The sequence below is a fragment of the Uloborus diversus genome, chromosome 2, assembly GCF_026930045.1.
Source record: "Uloborus diversus isolate 005 chromosome 2, Udiv.v.3.1, whole genome shotgun sequence".
Taxonomy (NCBI): domain Eukaryota; kingdom Metazoa; phylum Arthropoda; class Arachnida; order Araneae; family Uloboridae; genus Uloborus; species Uloborus diversus.
Window position 1 is genome coordinate 180,682,511 of NC_072732.1, and position 23,246 is coordinate 180,705,756.

At 35.6% G+C, this 23,246-nt stretch overlaps 1 protein-coding gene across 1 annotated transcript in view; it reads right to left on the minus strand.

Moving 5' to 3' along the window:
* The window catches only part of LOC129217528 (transducin beta-like protein 3), an 81,660-nt gene extending 61,577 nt beyond the window's left edge, over positions 1 to 20,083 (minus strand). The window contains exons 1-3 of the mRNA XM_054851843.1: positions 19,962 to 20,083; positions 17,236 to 17,287; positions 9,940 to 10,035 (exon numbers count right to left, since the gene is read on the minus strand). Coding sequence (XP_054707818.1) covers positions 9,940 to 10,035; positions 17,236 to 17,287; positions 19,962 to 19,999 — 186 coding nt within the window. The 5' untranslated portion in view covers positions 20,000 to 20,083. The remainder of the gene's footprint in view (positions 1 to 9,939; positions 10,036 to 17,235; positions 17,288 to 19,961) is intronic.
* Positions 20,084 to 23,246: the final 3,163 nt, after the last annotated feature.

The following is a 23,246-nucleotide window of genomic DNA, read 5'->3' on the forward strand; positions in this document are numbered from 1 at the left end:
GTTACGTAAATAAAACATTAAAAACATTTGTTAGAATAAAGAATGAACTGGGCCATTGGGTATGTAGACTATTGCACTAACAAAAATAGCAGGAAAAAATATTTAAATATTGCACTATATCATACCCTACATTTGCTGCCTAATACAAATCCTGTTTACAACCTTGAGTAGAAACTTTCAAGTAGTGAGCAAAATGACTAGATGAAGTTCAAATCTTATACTACCAACATGGAGAAATTCAACTTAGCATCTTACAACTTGGAGGTAGGCTGAACATTCTGCTATCCTTCCATGCCTTACTCACGTTGATACAACTTCCGAACTGGTTGTAAACAAGCCTTCACATGGCTCTGATGACTCACAGATCACATACTTGGACGGAGATCAATTGCCCGATTACTCTGAACGTAACGGCAATTCCCCTTAAGAACAGAAGTTCAAAACGACGTGCTCAACGCTCATTGGTCCACGTATACCAAGTATGATCAATGTAACAACTTCTGGAATAAAGCTCAAAACTCGCGGTCGCCAGTCGCCAAATGCAACCAATTTTCAAATTTTGGCGACCATTATTTTCACTTCAGTCGCCAATGTGGCTACCATTCGCCAAGCAACCTTCCCTGACCTATAGTCTTGACATATGACCTTTCCCCAAATTCTTTTGTCCACTAAGAGTTCGGCTATCGGATCGCCGGGGATGAAGGGGGGTGGGAGTATTGTCCTCTTGTGCACTAAACTTTCGGCCAACTTTCCTCCCCTATCCGGGAGGAGGAAGGAGGAAGAACTGCAAGTTATTTAATGTATTTTAAATATTATTATATTTATATGCAATTGTGGCTAATTGTGCTATGTGTTCTTGCTCTGAATAGAAACAAAAATCGCAATCACGACGGCAAATTCGTTACAAAACTTTTGAAAACTCGGCTTTCTTTACACGCGATCGTAAAAATAGACAAATTTCACACACCAATTTAGAAAATTATGCTTTTTTGATCTTAAATTCATTTTTCAACTTTATTTCTCCTTAACAAATGGCTATTTCTTCGTTTTGCGGTGTTTTTTAAACTATGCGTTTTCAAAATGGCGTCGCGTTGTTAGATTGTTCATTTTTACCAGTTAAGACGAAAATGTCCTTTCCAAAATAAATGAAAAGAATTAATCTTGTACATTTGGTTTACATTTGAATAAACAGAAATGGCACCTTTGAGTCGAAATGCATCAATGCATCGAGACAAGGTAAAAACGATATCCCTAAAAAAAAATTTTTTTTGCAAGATTTTTGATTTTTTGTTTGAATCATCAGGGGTCTGGCCAGAGGAAATTTGGGTCCGTTGACGGACCCTTCACAAAATTCCTATCAACCATAACGGACCCTTCACAAAATTCTAATCAACAAAAACATATCTTTCTCAAATCATTTATTGTAAAAGCAAATCTAAAATCATAATAATGGCTAATTTTTCAAAAGAAATGTCTGCATATTTCTGTGATGCTTACTGTTTTTGTTATCACAGCAGAATCAGAAAAACAGCAACGATGTTGTTGTTATAGATTTTTCTGAAAATGTTATTTGACCCACAGCTTGATATTGCTGCCTCAGCACCTTTCTCCCACTGCTAATAATTAATAATTGTAGTGCTAATAATTAATTTTATCCAAACAATGTCTATGTATCATTTACTATTATCAGGGGTCTGTCCAGGGTTTTTCACAGGGTCCGTTTTTAGTGAAAAATCAAATATTTTTGTGAAAAACGAAATTTTTTTGTGAAAAATCAAAAAATTTTTATGAAAGATCGTTTTTTTAATTTTTTTTTTTTTTTTTTTGGAAAATAAAATTATTTTGTAAAAAAGAAAAATTTAAATTTTTAAACATTAATAAATGCGTTTGGGGGAGGGGGAGGCTCATGGAGCAAACTACGGCATTGAAATAATTTGTTGGAAGTTTTACAGTATTTTTTGTCTTTTCTAGGGCATTTTCGAAGGTTATCATAGCAATAGGGAGGTATCATTCTCCAGTGGATGGTCAACCTAGATGTATCAGTATCTATATACCGTTCCACATCTTGTTAAATTGTACTAGAAATTTTTTCTGAAGATTTTGTATAAAGAGTAAAATCATAAAATAATTTTAAAAAAAAAATCAGGCAGTTGTTCAGTATTTAGCTTTTTGGCGCATGAAATTTTTACAGAGCACGAAATTTCGGTAAAACAATGGATAATACCAGATTCCCGATATGGACATAGGAAAAAAATACAGGAATTCCGGTTTATAACCAATACACGAGCACCCCTGTTAGCATAAAAAATTCAAAACTAACATAATTTCTTCTTAAGATAACGTTAAAACATCACACCATAACAGGGTTGGCTTTTTGCCGGCAGAAACTGGTTTTTGCCCTGCCGGTGGCAGAAACTGGTTATAACCGGTAAAAACCGGCAGAAACTGGTAGAAACTGGCAAAAACTAGAAAACGCTTTTAATAGCTCTAGTAATTACTTAATGACAAGCAATTAAGTAAAATAAAATATATAACTCATTTCGTCATTGCAAAACTTAATATAATAGTTATTTAATAATTAGTGTAAAAATATGTTAAATAACAAGACTGACATCTCTAAAGCAAAGTAAAATTTATCGTAGTTGAAATTGTTATGTGTTAGAAATTTTAGCCTTGTAATGTTGTAAGTAACAAATTTTTCAGTTTGTTTATAATTATTTTGTTTGCTTTTAATATAAAGTGTGATATATCAAATATTTAAATAAATACAGATTTTTTTTTATTTCATTAAATTCTAAAATTCAGAAACTTGTCATTTTACACTTAATATAACTGAATAAAGCTATTCTCAAAGAACAAAGTATTCTCCCCCCCCCCCATTTTGATTTCTATGGAAAGCTAATAATCCAATTATGTAAGTACTAACACAGTCTTCAACTTTGCTGTATGTAAGAAACAATATAATTGGTTAGATTCACTGACTCATAAATGTAAAGAGTTTTATTGGTTGAAACTAGGGGTGCAACATGGATGTCGATGTTTTGGAAACATCGATGTTTTTAACATCGATGTTTTACTTTCAATGTTTTTGGTTTCAATATTTTTTCGATGCTGATGTTTTTGCATTTTAATTGAAAATTATCATAAAATTTTGCTCCAATCTTCTTGCTAGGTAATTAAGTTTACTTATGGAGTTGCCAAAAAAAAAAATCATTTTTTGCACCCGTTTTATAAGAACAATTTTTCTGCGTAGAGGATGATTTTTGGGAAGATCACTACAAGATAGTAAAAGATTAACTAGAGAGTAAAAAAGAGATCAAAGCTATTGGAAGAACCTGACACTGGTAGTCTGGTGCCAGAACTTGCAGTCTATTTCAAGGCTCCAGTTCTTAAACTAAAGGAAAATCCGGTACGCATTTGATAGTGATGGAAACTTCTGTTCCATCGAAAGAGATGTTTCTCAGACTGGTGGGATAGTCTGCGAAAAGAGAAATGCCCTTCTGGGGGGACAAAGTAAGGAAACTTCTTTTTCTCCAAACTGTCAACACCAATATTCGGGCTTACTTATCAATTTCCTCCAACAAGTCATCCGTTTATTACCTTAAATTTGTGTTTAATTATTAACTAACAGTACAACACATATTTCTTACTCTTAAAAATTATTGTTAGAGTTAATTTTGTATTTTTAAAATAATTAGCACAACTTTTTCTCATCATTCAACTGACGGTAAGTGCATGATGCATTTTTTCTTCGATTCTTTTTTGATGTAAATTTACTTTTAGTTTAATTCAGTTTGAAAATATTTCCTTATTACTATAACTAGATTGTATTAACCGGTGCTTGTCTTATTATCAATTTTTGCCCAACTATAACACCAAGCTGTTGCGAAATTATTCTTATTAAATTATATTCATGATTTGAGGTTCAGTATTTTCAATATATTCGTCGGATACGTATTCTTTTGTATTGCTTAAATTAGTGTAGTATATTCAAAAATGTATGTTATACATTGATAAAAAGATTGATGTTTTAATTTCTAACATCGATGTTTTGATGGGTTTGAAAGAATCTTCTCAAATTTCTCCTTTGTGCACAACAAATTAAGAAATTGTTTAGGTTTAGAAACAGCGTCAAAACTTGTATTTTGTTACAGGCTGCTGCAGTGTGAAAACAATGTAAAATTTGATTTTGAATGGTGATAGTGTTGTAAATAAATTGCATTTGGGTTAATATTTAATTATTTTTCTTATACATTTTCTATTGTATGTCAGGAATTGCATTTATGTCATTTTTTGAGTTTCTGCCATAAAAGTGGCAGAAAGGGGTTTTTGCCATGACGGTTTTAACCGGTTTCTACCAGTGGTTTTTACCGCCTTGGCAGAAACCTGCCAACCCTGCACCATAAAGGCACAAAAATTGCCAAGCTGGAAAATGTTAGGAATATTTTCCAAGTCCCTGTGAAAGGTTTACTAGACGTTTATTTATTTAGCGTTAATGTTAATTTTATAGTTGGTAACCATATCTGAAGCGATCACATTTCTTCCCCAACCTATAGCTATTCTATTTGTTAGCAGTACCAAGTTCAATTCGCTGATATGTGTTATTATTGTTTAGATTGAGAGCAGAGGGAGAAAGGTGCTGAGGCAGCAATATCAATATGCAGAGGCCATAACATTTTCAGAAAAATCTATAACAACAACATCGTTGCAGGCTATTTTTATTCTGCTGTGATAAAAGAAACAGTAAGCATCACAGAAATATGCAGACATTTCTTTTGAAAAATTAGCCGTTATTTTGATTTTAAATTTGCTTTTACAGTAAATGATTTGTGAAAGATCCTTTTTTAATGATTAGAATTTTGTGAAGGGTCCGTTTTGGTTGATCGGAATTTTGTGAAGGGTCCGTTTTGAGTGATCGTATTTTTGTGAAGGGTCCGTTAATGGACCCAAATTTCCCCTGGCCAGACCCCTGATATATATATATATATATATATATGTGTGTGTGTGGGTGTGTGTGTGTGTGTATTGGATTATTTACCGCAAAGACACTTCAGTGAATTTTAGCAGTTATCCAAAAAATGCCGGATTTTAGTGCCAGATCTTCGGTTTTTCCGAGCCGGAGCAAATCTTGATACTGCCTCCCTTACTTGATTTCCTTAAAGTTTTTCTTTAAAGTTACCGAGCTTCATCTAAGCACACACAACCAAATAAAAAAAGGGTGAACTTGCCGCTTTCAGAAGTTTCCCCCGTACAACGGCCCGACTTGCTCCCCATCTATCCGGCACTGCCAGATTTTAGAACAAAATTTCAAGCTGCAATATTCGGATAAAAAGACTATGCGTGACCAATGAAAAAGAGGTCAGTTTCTATTTTACCGGACGGGTACGATCGATTCAATTTCGAACCAAAACAGATATCCTTTTCTTAGGCAAATGTACTAAATTAAGTTATTTCAAGACTAAGTTATTTCAAGATTTATTTTTTGCATAAAGGAACTTACTATGCTTAAGCAAATGTACCTTAGGGTAAATAATACTAAATACTATTGCAAATGCTTCAGATAATTTTTGTATTTATTTATTTATTCATTGTTTTTTTTTTTTTCTTTTTTTTTAATACACTGCTCGACATTGAAAATGCAGCACCAATAAGGAGTGTTCAGAAATTTATGCAAATTTTAAAGTAGACGTACATCACTGAGTTATGTAAATGATGTGAAATGCACAACTCTCCGACGCACGTGAAGTAAGATATAAGGGAAGGAACTTGCAGAAAAGGCAATATTCGTGTCATTATTTCTGACTGGAGAATTATCGAAGAAATTTTGTTTTTCTCTTGGAGGATACGTGTAACACGGGAGAATGCCAGGCCGCCGTCAACGAAGGCACTTCCAGCAGATAGACGATTTTACGAGGGGTAGGGTGATCGGACTGAGAAAGGGATGTTGGTTCGTACGTCAAATCGCAGCTGATACCCACATGGATGCAAGCATGCTGCCGAAGATGGTTGGAACAACGAAATGTGGCAAGGTTGAGGGGTGCAGGGGCAGCCTTAGTGACGTCAGAACGCGTGGATTGACGCATCCACCGACAAGCTGTAGCAGACCCGCAAGTCACTTGTTCCTTGATTCTGCAGCAGGTGCAAGATGCTGATGAATGTTCCCGTGTCAACCAGAACCATTTCCCGTCGTTTGGTCGCACGTCGTCTGCAGTCACAGCGTTCGCTAACAATGCCATTGACCCTACAGCATAGACAGCAACGTTTAGTATGGTGCCGGACTAGAGTGACGTGGATGACAGAATGGCGAAATGTCGTGTTCTCAGATGAATCCCGCTTCTATTTATCCAGTGATAGTCGCCGCATACGTGTGTGGTGTCGACGTGGAGACAGATCTAATCCGGCAGTAACTGTGGGACGTTCCACCGCACGACAACGTGGCATAATGATTTGGGGCGCAATTGCGTACAATTCCATATCACCTCTAGTTCATATTCAGGACACTATGACGGCCCAACGATACTTGGATAATGTGCTACGGCCGGTGGCATTTCCTTACCTTCAAGGGCTACCTAATGCAATTTTTCAGCAGGATAACGCCCGATCAAACAATGCTCGCGTCTGCCAACATGCTCTCCAAGGGACACAGTTGCTTCCCTGGCCACCATACTCTCCTGACCTGTCACCAATCGAACATGTGGGGGATGTGATTGGAAGCCGTTTGCAGACTCTGTTCCTGCCTCGTTCAGAAGATGAACTGTGGCAAATGGTTGAAAGGGAATGGAGAGCCATTCCTCTGCACACCATCCGCACCCTTATTGACTCTGTGCCTAGACGTGTTTCTTCTTTTATCGCTGTCCGCGGTAGTCCTACATCCTACTGAGTCGACGCCGTTCTCACTCTGTATTCTGCCTATCATTTTGAATATTAAGATCATTTATTATTCCTTGCTGTCTCTGTTTTTCTCTTCCAAATTTCATCATTTTCTGACCACTCCTTCTTGGTGTTGCATTTTCAATGTCGAGCAGTGTAATTAAAGGTGAGCTAATGAAAAAAAAAGAACCGCTTAAGGAGGCTTAACCGCCTCCTTGCTTAAAATTACTTTTCTGATTATTTTATTTCGAATGCCGCAAAGCCAGCAGTTCACATTGTTGGGGTGGGGGAACTTGCAGCCTCCATATTTTCCTCTGATATCCTACGTTTTAACACGGAAGTTTTTAGGATTAGTTTGAGACAACACATTGCCCGGACGGACGAAGTATTGAATTATGTCGGGATTCGAGCCTGAATTGCTTGGGTGCAAAAACAGGGTACTTGACCAGTGAACAGCGTGATTTTTTTTGTTTTTTTAAGCATAGAACTTAAGCTTTTATCTGAAAATGAGAAGGTAGGACATTGGATTTTTTTTTTCTTTTTGAGCAGTTGAAAATCACCTCTGAATTATAATCATCTGTGATATATGCTTTTGTACACCCATTCTGTTGTTTTTATGCATTTATGAAACTTTCAAATGAATTTCAATGCTGAAAGCGAATTAAATGTGATGAATCGCTGTTGCCGAGATCATCAGATTACTCTGATTTATAAAACCAATCATTGAACAAAATAAATCTTTGTTTTTGTATACAGGGGTCTGTCCAGGATTTTTCACAAAGTTCGTTTTTTGTGAAAAATCAAACAATTTTGTGAAAAATGAATTAATTTTGTGAAAAATCAAAAAATTTCGCAAAAAAAAAATTTTTTTTTTTTTTTGTTAAACCGAAATTTTAGAATTTAGAGATGGCACAAACTGCATCAATTAAACCTAAAGTTGAGTGTTTTCCTCTTCTACGTCGAAAAAAGCATTCTGGATTTTTTTTTTCTGATATTTGGCGGGGGGGAGGGGGGCATCGCTCTTTCAAGCATCAATATTTATCTACCATTCTACATTATGTTAAATTATACTAGATATATTTCTGTACAGTACTTAAAATAATTGTAACAAAAATATAAATAAATAAAATAAAATTCAGAATAGGGTTCAGCATTCAACTTTTTGACCCAAGACACTTTTAAAAAGCACAGAATTTCGTTTAAAACTTATAAATTCCGAGATTTTAACAAAAATAAAAAGATATTTCAATTGTTTACCTCTTAACAAAGCATAATAATCATCAAAAATTCGAAAAGTTGGATTCGCATAGCGGATGCAAAGAGATCGCAATTCTCAAAGTGAAGGCATCAAAAGTATAAAAACGGCTTGTAAAAGAAATATTTTCGATAAAATTATTTTAAAATTGCATTTTAGAGTCCTATGATAAACATATCATTAATATCTGTGGACACAGTTGACCCAAAAAATAAAATAAAATAAACCATCTATTCAGCATTTTAATTTTTGACTCATTACAGAAAATGGAATTTTGCTTTAAAAACTTGAAATGAGAGTTCTAACAGAAATAAAGAGACTTTTCATTTATTTGAATCCTAATAAAGCGAAGTTAGCTTGAAAAAAGAACAAAATATGATTCTCATATCGGATGTTAAAAGATAGCATTTTTCAAAATGTAGACATCTGAAGAAAAAAAAACAGTAATTAAAAGAGTTTATTTAAAGTTAATCATCCGTGTTAGCATCGAAAAATCAAAACCCATATAGTTTTCTCCCAAAATAAAAATTAAACATCGCACCGCACCCGTAAAAACGCAAATATTGACAAACTGGTAAAATGATGAGAATATTTTCTAATCAAGTCATTATAAAGGTTCAACGCCAGACGCTAAGTGGTGATAATTTTGAAGTTGGTAACCCTATCTGAAGCGATCATATTTTTTCCTCACCTTTACTATCCCTTTGCAGTTCTAAGTTCATTTCCCAGATATATATTATTATTGTTTATTAAATCATGAGCAGAGAAAAGTGCTTACCAATGCCTTTTCAGAAAAGTTTACAACAACACCGCTGCTAATTAGCTGTGATAAAACAAACAACCATTATATTTATTTGGCAGTAGCAATTATTTATCACTTGCAGGAGCATCGCAAGAGTAGAGTACCGCAAGAGTAGAGTACCCGCAAGAGTAGAGTACCGATTTTTTTTTTCAAAATTAGCCGGTTTTGTATAAACTGATCCCTCTAATTTGACTTTAAAAAAGGTTCCAAAAATTATCGGTTTATACACAGAAATATGCGTTATTTTGCTTTCAGATTTGCTCTTTCAATAAAGAATTTGTGACAGATCCGATCTTGTTTATCAGAATTTTGTGAAGGGTCCGTTTTGTTTGATCGGGATTTTGTGAAAGGTCCGTTTTGTTTGATCGGGATTTTGTGAAAGGTCCGTTTTGGTTGATCGGATTTTTGTGAAGGGTCCGTTAACGGACCCAAATATCCTCTGGCCAGACCCCTGATTATTGAAAAAGAAAATTAAAATTATTCATGTGGAGGCTGGGCCGGGAAAGAAGCTTTGTTAAGTCAAAGGTTTTAGCCAGTCATAGGGACTTCGAGTAATGGAGAGTCGACTGTATACTGATTGCTCCTATGATTCTGTAACTGTAGCATTAAATGAATTTTTATGTTTTACTTTATTGCAGGATTTTGATATCTAATCTTTTCAGATCAACTTAAATTGTCATGTATTCAATTACCTGAAAAAACTATAAAAGCTCAACTGTCCAGAAAATTCAATAGAGCCATTTGCTGTCCTTTCTGAATACAGTAGAAACTTTTTTTGTTCAAAAGAAAAATATATTAAATGTATCAATGTGCATGTGCACTTGACATAAAATTAAGACCTACAAAATGTTTTTCTTTTCAAATTTAATAATTTAATTTATTGTTCACAAGAAGTATTTTTATTTTTTTGTAGTTTATGTTGCAATACAATAATTTGTATAAAAAACCACTACAACTAGAAGACAACATGTTGTACACAGCTTCAGTAATTATACAAAAAATATCAGCTTACTTTTTCAATGACATCAGTTGTTACTGCTTTTTCTATTTCAAATGATTTTAATGTCTCTTGGCACAAACTTAAGATTTTGAGTCCATCTTTGGTGAACTAGAAATATTTCGAAAAAAAAAAAAAAAAACAGCTTAAAAAAACACATAATCATTGAAAAAAAAAATCCATTAAAACATAGAGGAGAAACGACGGTTTCAAATCACTGAGCTGTCATTAACAAATAAAGATCATTTGTTTTTTAATAACATTTGGTACAAGGAAATTTTGATTAAAACTATCTTAAAATAATTTGCTTTTTATGATACTTTGTCATGCATGTGTGTGGAGCAAGAGAGGGACAACTCTATATTAATCAACTAAATCATAAATTATAAAATAGCATATTGCGACCAAACATTTTACCCCCCAGTTCCCCATTAAAACTTCAAACATATTTTAGCAATTTGTTGAAACTTTGAAATGGTGTACATTCTGCATTAGCCATTGTGGTAAAGGGCCAAAATACTCCAACATATCCACCAAGTTCTTAAACTCAAGAACGAGACCTAAGCTCAGACTAAGATTTAACCAGTGCATTTTTGCACTAAATTAATGTTTTCTAGAAATCAGTATCAATATTGAAAATTGAAATAGAAATGGTATTTTGGTTATTTGATACAAAATTACAGGGTAACAGGGATCAAAAATTACATTGCCCGACATGCCCGGAGCATGTAAAAATTCTGATTGGAAGTGAATCTTTGACCCTTACATGCCTGGATGGGCATGTAATTATTATAATTTTTAATTGATTATTGGTAATTTTAACTGCAACTTATTATGTACTATTTATTTAAACTTCTATTTCTGTTTTATATTGAAATAATTCTTGTTTCAGATATAAAGCTGTTACATTTTTTGTCTAATTAATGCTATACGACAAATTCAAATATTTTTATTAGGTAAAAATACCGAGCAAATTTTTAAATTTTTATTTGGGCATGTATCTTTGAGACAAACATGCCCGACAGGGCATGTTAAATTTTTAAGATTTTTCTAGCCCAGCAGGGTTTTTAGCTTCCCACTGAGTCAAAAGACTAAAAATAAAGGCTTCAGTAGCAAATGAAAAATAATCTCCCCAAAACAATTTTGTCTTAAAATTCTATTTGAATCTACATACCTTGTTATTCATACTTAGATATAATTCGGGTATGAGAGTTTCCATTTATCATAAGTAATTTCATAGTGTACTAGCTCATCCGGCAAATGTTGTTCTATCATATAAATTATAGCAGTACCCGCACGGTGATGCTTGTACTAAAAATTCAACGGAAGTCCGTTGAATAAAAAAAAATCCACGATCCCTTCCATCCCTTCTGATGTGAAATGATTATTTTTCTTCAACTAAAATGCTTACACACATTTTCAAAAACCTATTAGTCTATTTGGAATTTAAAACTATTCGTCAAAACACATAAAAAAATTAATATTAACTTTAAAACTCAAAATAATCTTTGGAACTGATGTGATATACCCCACCCTTGGCGACTTTTTCCTGTTGGCGCCAAGAAAGCGTCGCCAAGAAAACGATGTATGACGACATATGTCATACATCGTTCTTAGCGATGCTTTTTTAGCGCCAACAGGAAAATATCAGATAAAAAACATGATCAAAGCACTTCAGAACACAATATATATAAAAACAACATAAAAGCACAACAAAAAACATCACGAATATATGCTTAAAAAATGTACAGGGCCAGGGTTTTTTGTAAACATATTAAAATACAATGAAATAAATTATTGTATTAATTACAAGTCGAAATTAATGCATTAATTTTTTTTTCATTATTTCTCCGGGATACGAGCCCTCGGTCTCATAGTACTTTCGTAATGAGACCTCGGCTCGCCGGCCCTGCCTCGGTCTCATTACGAAAGTACTATGAGACCTCTGGCTCGCCAGGACCTCGCTCCGCTCGGTCCGTTATCCCTCCGACTGTTAATATACATTACAGTCGGAGTATGGTCACAGTTATGTATACTACAAGAACCCCTCAAGGATTTGTAAAAACAAAGAATTTTGGAAGTGAGAGGTTTTTTTTGAATTCTAAAATAAAGAACTTACCTTTTTATATGGTATAAATATTCATACTCAGTCTAAAACAATACAACCTTATAACAATGGCACGTTACAGATACACACCACGTTAGAGTTAACTTTTAATTAACCTTCAAGTTTGAAGAAATTGGCATTTTCTAATGTTTTTACTTCAAAACACAACTACTGAATTTAAACTAACACAAAATAAGCATTCCTGTAAGGTATATTGCACGAAACAACACCACGTATCTCTCCTGCGTGAAACCCAAACAACCCAAGTAAACAAGTTTGAACAGATCTGTAAGATTGCCTTCGGGTTGCTAAACACAGCTTAGTTTGGCCAGGGGTGCCATGCATAAAAAATTATCGCCTCATTGGCGAGAAAAATATTTTAATTTTGTGCAAAAAAATCGAATGTCGCCAAATGGGGGGGGGGGGTATATCACATCTGTACCTAATCTTTCAACTGTATAGTTTATCACTTAATGCACCAAGCAACCACACTACCGTAATCCTGCTCTTTAGTGAGTAAAGTGGTTTTTTTTCTGCAATTGAAAATGTTTTGCCAAATAAACAATGCTATAGTAAAAATGTTATAAAGAACAATCACAATTGAATAATACAACGAATGAAATTATTTACTTAGATCTATTAAAACTATCTTCAACTATAAGAACAACAAAATTATGTACCCGAAGATCAAAAAAACAAATTCAAAAATCAGTTTACTGGCCACAACAGTCTCACAATAGCGTAGTATTAACACTGTCCGCCAGTGCCCTCCCAAGTTCACTTACCTCCCTTCCCCATCTATTAGGAATTCATAGAACAAAACAATTAATTATACATTTCATTTGCAATTGGGGCATTCCACGGTATTTTTGACATTTATGTAAAGTCCGTAACGTGACCTTTTTTGCCATAACTTTTTAATTTACTGTTTGATTTGCAAATTATTTTAATTTGAGCTGGTGTGTTGGTAGGAAAAGATTAAAATAAAATAATATGCTATTCAAACAGTAAATTAAAAAGTTATGGCAAAAAAGGTCACGTTACGGACTCTACATAAATGTCAAAAATACCGTGGACAAGAGCGCTCATATAGGGAGGGCAAGGGGGGGGGCTCAAGCCTCCCTAGAAATCAGTACTTCCTTGCTTTTAGTGCTTTATTTCTTTGCAAAAATTATGAAAAATTTCTTTTCCAGTCATTAATGAATAAGTTATTAAAAATGTCAAATTTTAATATCTCTAATCTGCAATGAAATCGGTTTCTATGGGGAAAATATTCTGCTAAACCATGGGGAAAATTTTTGAGCCCCCCTTAAAATTTTGCATATGGGCGCCCTTGACCGTGGAATGCCCCAATTACAAATATTTTGGGAATGCGGTCGAGCAGGATAAAAAGTATCGCATATCCGTCTCCCCACCAATTTTCAGTCAAATTGGTTCAGCTATTTTTGAGTTATAAATCGTGCAATTAAAACGACTTTCTTTTATATATATATAGATAGATATAGATATCATTTTATTCCATCATGTAAAAACAACAATACAAATTTAATGTACTACGAATTCAGGATATATCCAGTTTAAATGGACTGTTATTGACCTAGGTGATTCGGCATGCTACCCAATGGTTAATCCAGCTACCTTCAGATGTTCAATAGCATGCTTCCATTAATGTTTGTTACAGCAACAGTGATGCATTCCTGCAGCAGTTCCGTATGATTTTTTTCTATACACTCACTTAGATGAAATTCTTCTATGCCACCCAGGGGTATACCTCAAAACTCAAATTTTGAATTGGTAGCCAATGGCTACCAGATCCTCACAAAATGGTAGCCAAATCTGAAAAAATGATAGCCAAACTCTATTTTAATTTAAATTATTTAATTTATTTTAATCCATTTATTTATTTAGTATTTGTGCATATGTCATTGGCGTAGCAAATAACGTTTCTTATAAAATAATAATTAAAAATAAATAAGTAAATAAAAAATATTAAAAATAAAATAAAATAAAATAAAAACGAGCTAAAAATAAAAAAGGAAAAGAGGGTTGAGGAAAATTTTTGGAGGGGGGGGGGGAATTGAACTTGGGGGGAACGGGCACCCCTTCCCAGATATTATTTAACCCATCGTTTGCAAACTATAATCTGCATTAATTTATCTTTAAGCAAAACACATCAGGATAAAAAAATAAATAAATAAGATTATTATTATTAATTTTTTTTTTCAGCTTTCAAAACTTCTAGAAACATCACAGCTTTCAACCAAAACACGAGTTAGTTCCTTCATAAAGAAAACAACAAAATACCAAAAACTTGAACAGAATGTAAAACCTAAACCATTTGCGATTCTACAAAAATATTTTTTTGTTTTTACAAATGCATGCAGAATTTTATAAAAATCGAAGCCAGAGTGTCAAAAAATGAATAAATAAAAGAAAGGTAAACAATATAAAACAAAACGGGAAAAAATAAAAAGTGAAATAAAAGATCCAGCAGAAGAAAAAAAGGGTTTCAGCCGTATTCTTTCCACCTTCTCTAGATCCAGGAATGCCATTTTTTTTATTATTTATGTGTTTTATAAATACGATTGTACTTCTCTTTATTTATTTTGGAACACACATTTTCCTCTTCTAAATGGTGAAAATGGACAATCTACAACGTGGCGCCATTTTGAAAACGCGGGACGCCATTTTAAAAATTTACCGCGAAACTTAAACATAACAACTTTTTTAAGGAGAAATAAAGTAAATAGACGGATATGTCCTCTCCTCCAGTAGGTTTTTTATTTTAAAAAGAAAAAAAAAAGGAAAAACTAACATTATGATTAAAACAAAAAAATCAAAAATCTTGCAAAAAAAACTTTTTTTTTCAGCGATATAGTTTTTACCTTGTCTCGGTGCATTTTGACTCAAAGGCGCCATTTTTGTTTATTCATATGTAAACCAAATGTACAAGATTAATTCTTTTTATTTTGGAAAGGACATTTTCTTCTTAACTGGTAAAATAAACAATAACAAAGTGACGCCATTTTGAAAACGCGTAGTTTAAAAATACCGCAAAATGAAGAAATAGCCATTTGTTAAGGAGAAATAAAGTTGAAAAATGAATTTAAGATCAAAAAAGCGTAATTTACTAAATTGGTGTATGAAATTTGTCTATTTTTACGATCGCGTGTAAAGAAAGCCGAGTTTTCGAAATGGCAAGTTTTGTAACGAATTTGCCATCGTGATTGCGATTTTTGTTTTCTATTCAGAACAAGAACACATAGCACAATTAGCCACAATTGGACAATACTCCCCCCCTTCCCTCCTTCATCCCTTGCGATCCGATAGACAAACTTTTAGTGGACAAAAGAATTTGGGGAAAGGTCATATATCAAGACCAGGGGTGCCCCACAAGGGGGGATTATCGCGCAAGTTGCGCCATCAAAATTTTTTGGGGGGGGATTTTTAAATTGCTTTTTATTTATGTATTTATTGATTTATTTTTAATTTAAATTAAAATTTATTTTATTTTATTCTGTTTATTTTTTATTTCATTTATTTAGTTTGTTTGTGCGTGTCATTGGCGTAGCACGGAAATTTTCAAAAAAAATAATTATTATTATTAAAAATAATTAAATACATAAATAAATAAAAAATATTTAAAAGAAAAAATAAATAAAAAATGTATTAAAAAGAAAAAATAAATAAAAATTATTTTAAAAAAAAATAAATAAATAAAATAAAAAAAAGAACTAAAAACAAAAAAAGGGGGGGGAGAGTTGAGGGAAAATTGGGGGGGGCGGAATTTGCGCCATTGAACTTGGGGGGGATGGGCACCCCTGATCAAGACTATAGGTCAGGGAAGGTTGCATAGGCGAATGGTAGCCACATTGGCGACTGAAGTGAAAATAATGGTCGCCAAAATTTGAAACTTGGTCGCATTTGGCGACTGGCGGACCGCGAGTTTTGAGCTTTACCCAGGGGGCATAAAAAACAACCCTTCAGGCTGAGAATCTCTGCTGTAGAGAAATTATCAAGTATCAAGTATATCTTTCTAACTTAGTAAAAGAAAGAACTGTGGTTTTTCAGCCCATGAATTTAATTTCATCACTTTGCCAAAAAAGCAGACAAGTTCTACTATATGAAACATCTTTTTAAAGCAAAATATTCATTTGACATTCAAAAAAAATATTAGATGTTGTATACTGAATATTTTAAGTAGACCGCTTTATTTAATTTTACCATTAAACAAATAACAATTTTTTGTTATATATCTGCACCTCAGAGCCTGACTAATGTAAGTCCAAAAAATGAGATTTTCTGGGTCTTTTTTGGAGAATTCTATGTAGACTCCCGTTCCAGATCAAGCCATATTAAGATAATCTAAAAAAAATTCTTTCTGATAAGCCACCTGCAATAAGAGAGGGTCCAATTCTTTGTATGCAGTAAGCCAGTGTTTTTCTGCTCTCTTGTAAAACGGAGAGAATGTAACTGAAGTTAGTCTGGCTCTGAGGTGCAGATATTATGAAATTAAGCATAATCATATTCAGTAAGATATTTATGATGTTAATTAACTATACTAAAATTTAATTCAAACAGGCAATGCTAATTTGTTTTTCCCCATTATTTTCTAAAAAATCTAGATAATTACATAGCCAAAAACTCAAAAGTTTTGGGAGGGAAGAATTCTTGGTTTGCGCTCCCCCCCCCCCCCCCCAAATGAAACTACAAATTGTACTGAATGATAAAATACAAACATGCTCACACACCTGCACCTCATGAGAAGAGACATCATTAAAAATTATAATAAAATGTTTACATGCAATATTCTCTCTCAATTTACTGAAATTTTTCAGAGGTACCTTTGACGTTCCATTGATCAAACCCTGGACAAATATAGCCAGCAAAATGCTTTTATTTTTTCAATTCAAAATCTGAATTTTATTTCCATTTAAGCTGATAACAATATTCAACGAAACACACCTTTATACAATATTAGCTTTTCCTTCAGTTTTTGCTACTGTTATTTTTCTAAAATAAATATAAGGATGAATTTTTTTAAAGTGGTGGTAAGTTAGTAAAATGATATCAGAACATTGTTTTGCAGTTGAAGCATTATCTTTCAAGGTTTAAAAAAAAAAGAAAGTGAATCTTCTCAATATTACTTCAGAAAATGAAATTAAACTAAATAATAATTTGTCTTAAAACTTAATTACTATTACCTGAATTGGTCCTCCAGTGTAAAAAGCTCCAAAAGACTTGAAAATTTCAAAACTGAAATACAAAATTAACTAAATGTAGCTATTTATCAATTGACAACATTATTTACATCTTACCAAGAAACCACACGAATAGAGAAACAAAGAAAAAGAATTGAAATAAGTATCAATCAAATAAACATAGAGACACAATATTATTTGCCCTCATGCCCCGTTATCAAGAGTCTTATACCTGCCAAAATTTAAAGAAAATGGCCAAACTTAAAAACCTGGCAAGAATTTGAAAATACCAATTTTTTGCTGGTGATTTTATTCTCCACATCTGTCAGGGCATCCATCTACAAACCAATCTTCCATAACACGGACACAAGGGCAAATAATTTAGTTAATGAATCCAGAAACATGTTCTGTATGCTCTTTCCATTATTAAACGATAGTATATGGTTTTTAGGTTAGCAAAACAAAATCTTCAAATACAAACTATAACTAGCATGCTTCAACTTTATCAATTACAGCAGGAATTAGAAAAAGACTCTGGTATTTTGGCTTTGAAGTTTCAAAACATTGATATATTTGACAAAATCTTTAGATTGAAAACGGCTTTCCCTACATGAAAACAACCTCTGATATTCCAATCACCAAGCAACCAATAAAAGCTCTGTTCAGGCATGAGATTATTCAAATGAGAAAAAAAGAGGAAAATTATTTGAATTAGAAAACAGGACTAATTTAACGGAATTTCCATTAAAAAAAAAAACTTCATTTGTCTTTGTTTGCTATTGAGAGGGCTAAAATGCTTTCAAAGGGGGTAAGTCTCAAAATTATTAAAAGGGGATTACCCCCACCCCTCTCCCTCCTTTCCAAGCCTGCCTTCTAACTCCGCCCATGGAGGGTCATATATCCTATTCCCCTGGCTTTGAAAAGTGCATGCTTTTACATGGTATGTTTTTTGTTGTTTTTTCAATAAAAATGAGAATGAGTGAGCATTCATTATCCCCCTGCCCCTTTGGAAAGCTTAGATCATTGAGACATAGATACAGCAAGTGGGAGTGGTTGTTTATGCAGGAATCTTTGCAAGGGAAAGTGAGGGGAGACCAGGTGACTGTGTTCTTAGACGGAAGACCTTTTGCCACAGCTACACTAATTCTCATAGGGATTGAAATAGTCGTCGACCTCAAAGCAGAATACTACTAAATTTGCGACGTACGTCGCAGAACAGATGCCTGAGCCGCAGAACAATTCTGATCAAATGTGAGAGGAAAACTGACAAATTTTCTGCAGAAATTCTGCAAATTTCAGTGAAATTTCTACAGAAACCGCGGTGCAGAAAATCTGCAGAAACCGCGTTGACGAAAAAACTGCAGAAACCGCGGTGCAGAAAATTTGCAGATACTGTGGTGCCGAAAATCTGCAGATACTGCGGTGCAGAAAATCTGTAAAAACTGCAGATTTTCTACAAATATCTTCCAACTCAAGACAGAATTTTTGCAGAAATTCTGCAGATTTCTTAAAATTAGAAAAAAAAATCTAAAACTCTCGAAAATTACGATAATTTTTCGGAAAGCTCACAATGTTGGATTCGATAAGTCCTTTGTAGACTTTCCCAGTAGATCTTCATCCACTATAAAGAATCTCAATCGGTTTAGGTTTGACACCTTGTTGAAGTTTTTTTGATTTTATAGTTTTTTCATGATCAACTAATTTTCCAAATTCAGTGCTCTATAATTAGTCGTTTGTTTGAAATCTGTGATATTTCCGAAAATATCTCATTTCCACAGAAATAAATAGCAACAGTCCAGTTAAAAAAAAAAAAACCTACATGAAACGATTTTGAGTTTTGACAGCCAATTTGTGGAAAATGTCACATTTTTTCGCGTACAATACTTGAAGTACTTGCAGAACAATTTTGGTCAAATGATTTTACGTTGCAGAACATTGTAAAGTATTCTGCTTTGGGGGTCGTCGATTTTTATTTTTTACCTTCTGCCTGAAATATTTTGGCGATTTTTTTTTTCTGTCACCTGCAAGCTCTTAGTTTACTGGTTCATGGATAAGAGTTTTTTTCTTTTTTCCAATTTCAACAGTACGTTGTTGAGTTATGCCGATTTAAAAATGGCTCTAAAAGATGCAGTCATTGAGAAATAGAGTTAATATTTCACGCCAAAATCGAAGGACTTAACCACGTGGTACACAGCGGCAAAATTATTAGAAGTTTTCACCAGGAGATAATTACTCCTGCTTCAGCGCATGCAATAGCGAATGAATGGGAGGGCTCGTCTATCTTTCAATGGTCTAAGCTGGAAAAATGAAGGGCCGTGAGCACAAAACTGCTAATTTATGCGCGAATACTATCTACTTTGACCAGGGACAGACTCGCTCGGATCCTTGAGTGCAAAGCCATTTAAGAGCTCCTATGAGTTATGGTTTCAACTTAAATCATTCATGTAACCCTCTAAAATCCTACAATCTATCTAGAATCAAGTGCACCTTATGACACAAGAGGACACAGAGCAAGTGCATTGAATCAAAATTAAATTTAAAAGTTGCTTGTTTAGGACACGCATTGTGTGCACAATTTTAGCAATGAGAATAAAGCTACTACTCGAGAATTAACTGCAATAGAACTACAAGCAGGACTCTGAATTGCTTTTGTGGTTCTTAATGCCACATATATCGTTATGAATAATTTGATTGAAGGAAAAAAATTCCTCCAAACAGTGGAAACCTACTTCTCTTTAAATTCGATTTTTTTCGTTTTCGACGTCATTGTCAAAATTTCACATTCACAACAAATATAGAGGCTAAAAATAAAATTATAAATTTCCGCACGTGCTTCGTGCTTATTGTTTACGTTTAAGGCTGTGGCTATTGCGCCGGTAACTGGCTCAATAGCTCCCCAGCTATTACGCCGGCATAGCCTCAGGCAATCATGTTCCCGGCATCCATTACCGGCGTAATAGCATCAGGGCTATTGAGCCAGCAATTTTTTAAGGCGTAATAGCCACTGGGCTATTGAGCCAGCAATTTTTAAGGCGTAATAGCCACTGGGCTATTGAGCCAGCAATTTTTAAGGCGTAATAGCCAGCAAGCTATTGAGCCTTAATTTTGGATTATTATATCCCAGGGGTGTACACCTATTGGGGATCATGGCGCAGACTGCGCCATTGAAATTTTTAGGGGAGGAGGTGAGGGGTATTTTTCTCACTTTAAGGGAGCTCTTGCATTCCGGGGAGGGGGGGAATTTGGGGGGATGCGCCCTTGTCCTTGTGGCTGGTTTTGGGGTTAAGTCAGAGATGCCCATCTAAGCAGGCGGGGGGAGGGGGGGGGGGCAAGGCACAAACTGCGCCATTGGAATTTTTAGGGGGTTGAAGGGTATTTTTCTTACTTTAAGGGGATCTTGCATTTCGGGGGGGGGGGGTCTTCGCGAAATTTTGGTGGATGCGCCCTTGTCCTTAGGGCTGATTTTGTGGTAAAGTCTGGGTGCCCACCTAAACGGGGGCGGGGGGCCTGGTGAAGACTGCGACATTGAAATTTTATGGGGGGTTTAAGGGGGGTATTTTTTACTTTAAGGGGGGCTCTTGCATTTTGGTGAGGTTAGGGGGATGCGCCGTTGTCCTTTGGGCTGGTTTTGGGGTAAAGTGGGTGCCCACCTCAGCGGTTGGTGCATGGCGTTGACTGCGCCATTCAAATTTTTTAGGACGGTTGGAGGGGTATTTTTCTCACTTTAAGGGGGCTCTTGCATTTCGAGGGGGGGGGGGGTCTTCGCGAAATTTAAGTGGGTGCGCCCTTGTCCTTGGGGCTGATTTTGGGGTAAAATCCGGCATGCCCACCTAAGCAGGGGGGTGCATGGCGCTGACTGCTCCATTGAAATTTTTAGGGGGGTTGAGGGGTATTTTTTTACTTTAAGCGGGTTCTTGCATTTCGGAAGGATGTCTTCGGGAAATTTAAGAGGATGCGCCCTTGTCCTTGGGGCTGATTTTGTGGTAAAGTCAGGGTGCCCATCTAAACGGGGGCGGGGGCATGGTGCAGACTGCGACATTGAAATTTTTATGGGGGGTTAGGGGGATGCGCCGTTGTCCTTTGGGCTGGTTTTGGGGGTAAAGTGGGTGCCCACCTAAGCGGTTGGTGCATGGCGTTGACTGCGCCATTCAAATTTTTTTAGGACGGTTGGAGGGGTATTTTTCTCACTTTAAGGGGGCTCTTGCATTTCGAGGGGGGGGGGGCTTTGCGAAATTTAAGTGGGTGCGCCCTTGTCCATGGGGCTGATTTTGGGGTAAAGTCAGGGTGCCCACCTAAGCGGGGAGGCATGGCGCAGACTGCGCCATTGAAATTTTTATCTGGGTTTGAGGGGTATTTTTCTCATTTTAAGGGGACTCTTGCATTTCGAAGGGGGGGGGGGGGTCTTTGCGAAATTTAGGAAGATGCGCCCTTGTTCTTGGGGCTGATTTTGGCGTAAAGTCAGGGCTGCGCCATTGAAATTTCTGGGGGGGATTGAAGGGTATTTTTCTCACTTTAAGGGGGTTCTTGATGCATTCGGGGGGAAGTCTTCGCGAAATTTAAGAGGATGCGCCCTTGTCCATAGGGGGTGTGGGCACCCCTGATATCTACTATTGTGAACAATTTAAAATTGGTTTCGTTTATTGCAAAGGAACTTTTTACGAGAATTCAACGTCTATCAGTTTTCAGTTCAATTTTAATTTTCACGTGTGAGATGGAATTAAGGCAGTCACATATGGAAACCTTAGTAAATTACTTATCTTTTGTTTTCTTAGAAATTCATCCGTCTGTTTCAGGGCTACGGAGTCGGAGTCAGGCTGATTTTGGGGTAAAATCATTGATGCCCACCTAAGCAAGGGGGGGGGGGCATGGCGCAGAATGCGCCATTGAAATTTTTTGGAAGGAGTTGAGGGGTATTTTTTCATTTTTAGGGGGCTCTGACATTTATGGGGGGGCTTCGGGAAATTTAGGGGACGCGCCCTTCTCCATAGGGAGTGTGGGCACCCCTGTGAAAAAATTAAAATTGGTTTCGTTTATTCCAAAGGAGTTTTTCACGAGAATTCAACATCTGTATCTGTTTTCAATTCAATTTGAATTTTCTCATGTGAGATGGAATTAAGGCAGTCACACTGGGGGGGAGGGGGGGTCATGGCGCTGGACTGCGCCATTGAAAGTGTTAGGGGGGATGTTTTAAATATTATTTTTCACTTTCGGGTTCTCTTGCTATTGGGGGGGGGGATTTTCACAAATTTTCTTAGGGTGGGTGGGCACCCCTGGTAAAAGAGATGGAGTCGTCACTCAAAAGTTTTAAATTTACAAATGTCTGGAGTTGGGAGTCGTTTTTACCTCCAAGTTCACAACTTTCCCATCTTGTGGAGTCGGAGTCGAACTGATTTTGGGGGTAAAGGATTTGAAGTTGATACTCTAAGGTTTAAAATTTACAAAAATCGGATTCAGAGTCTATAATTTTTCCTTTAAGGCCACAACTATCTCATTGCTAGTGTAGGATGGATTTTGAGTTAAAAGAGTCGGAGTCGGTTACTCGAAGAGGCCTTAAGATTACAAAGGTCGGAATCGGAGTAAGTCATTTTCGCTTCAAGTCCGCAACTCCGTCATTGCATGTGTGGAGTCGAGGTCGGTGCGCGAATGTTTTAAATTTAATGAAGTTGGATCCGGAGTCTGTCATTTTCCCTCCTAGTCCTCATCAACTCTCCCACTGCTAGCGGAGTCGGAGTCGGACTGATTTTGGTGATGCAAAAGAGTCGGAGTCAGATTCAAAAGTCGAAATCGGAGTCAGTCACTTTCCCTCTAAGTCCGGCGCAACCCGGGCCTTGCTTGTGGAGCCCCTGACTGATTTTGGGGCAAAGGAGTCGGAATTGAAGCAGTGGCGGATCCAGACGACCCTTTTAGGAGTGGCGAATGACTAATGCATGTGGGGGGGGGGGAGAGACTAACGAAAATAAAATTTAAAAAAGTTTAATATCCTTGCATAAGTAAGAGTGTTTTTGGGCTCTCTA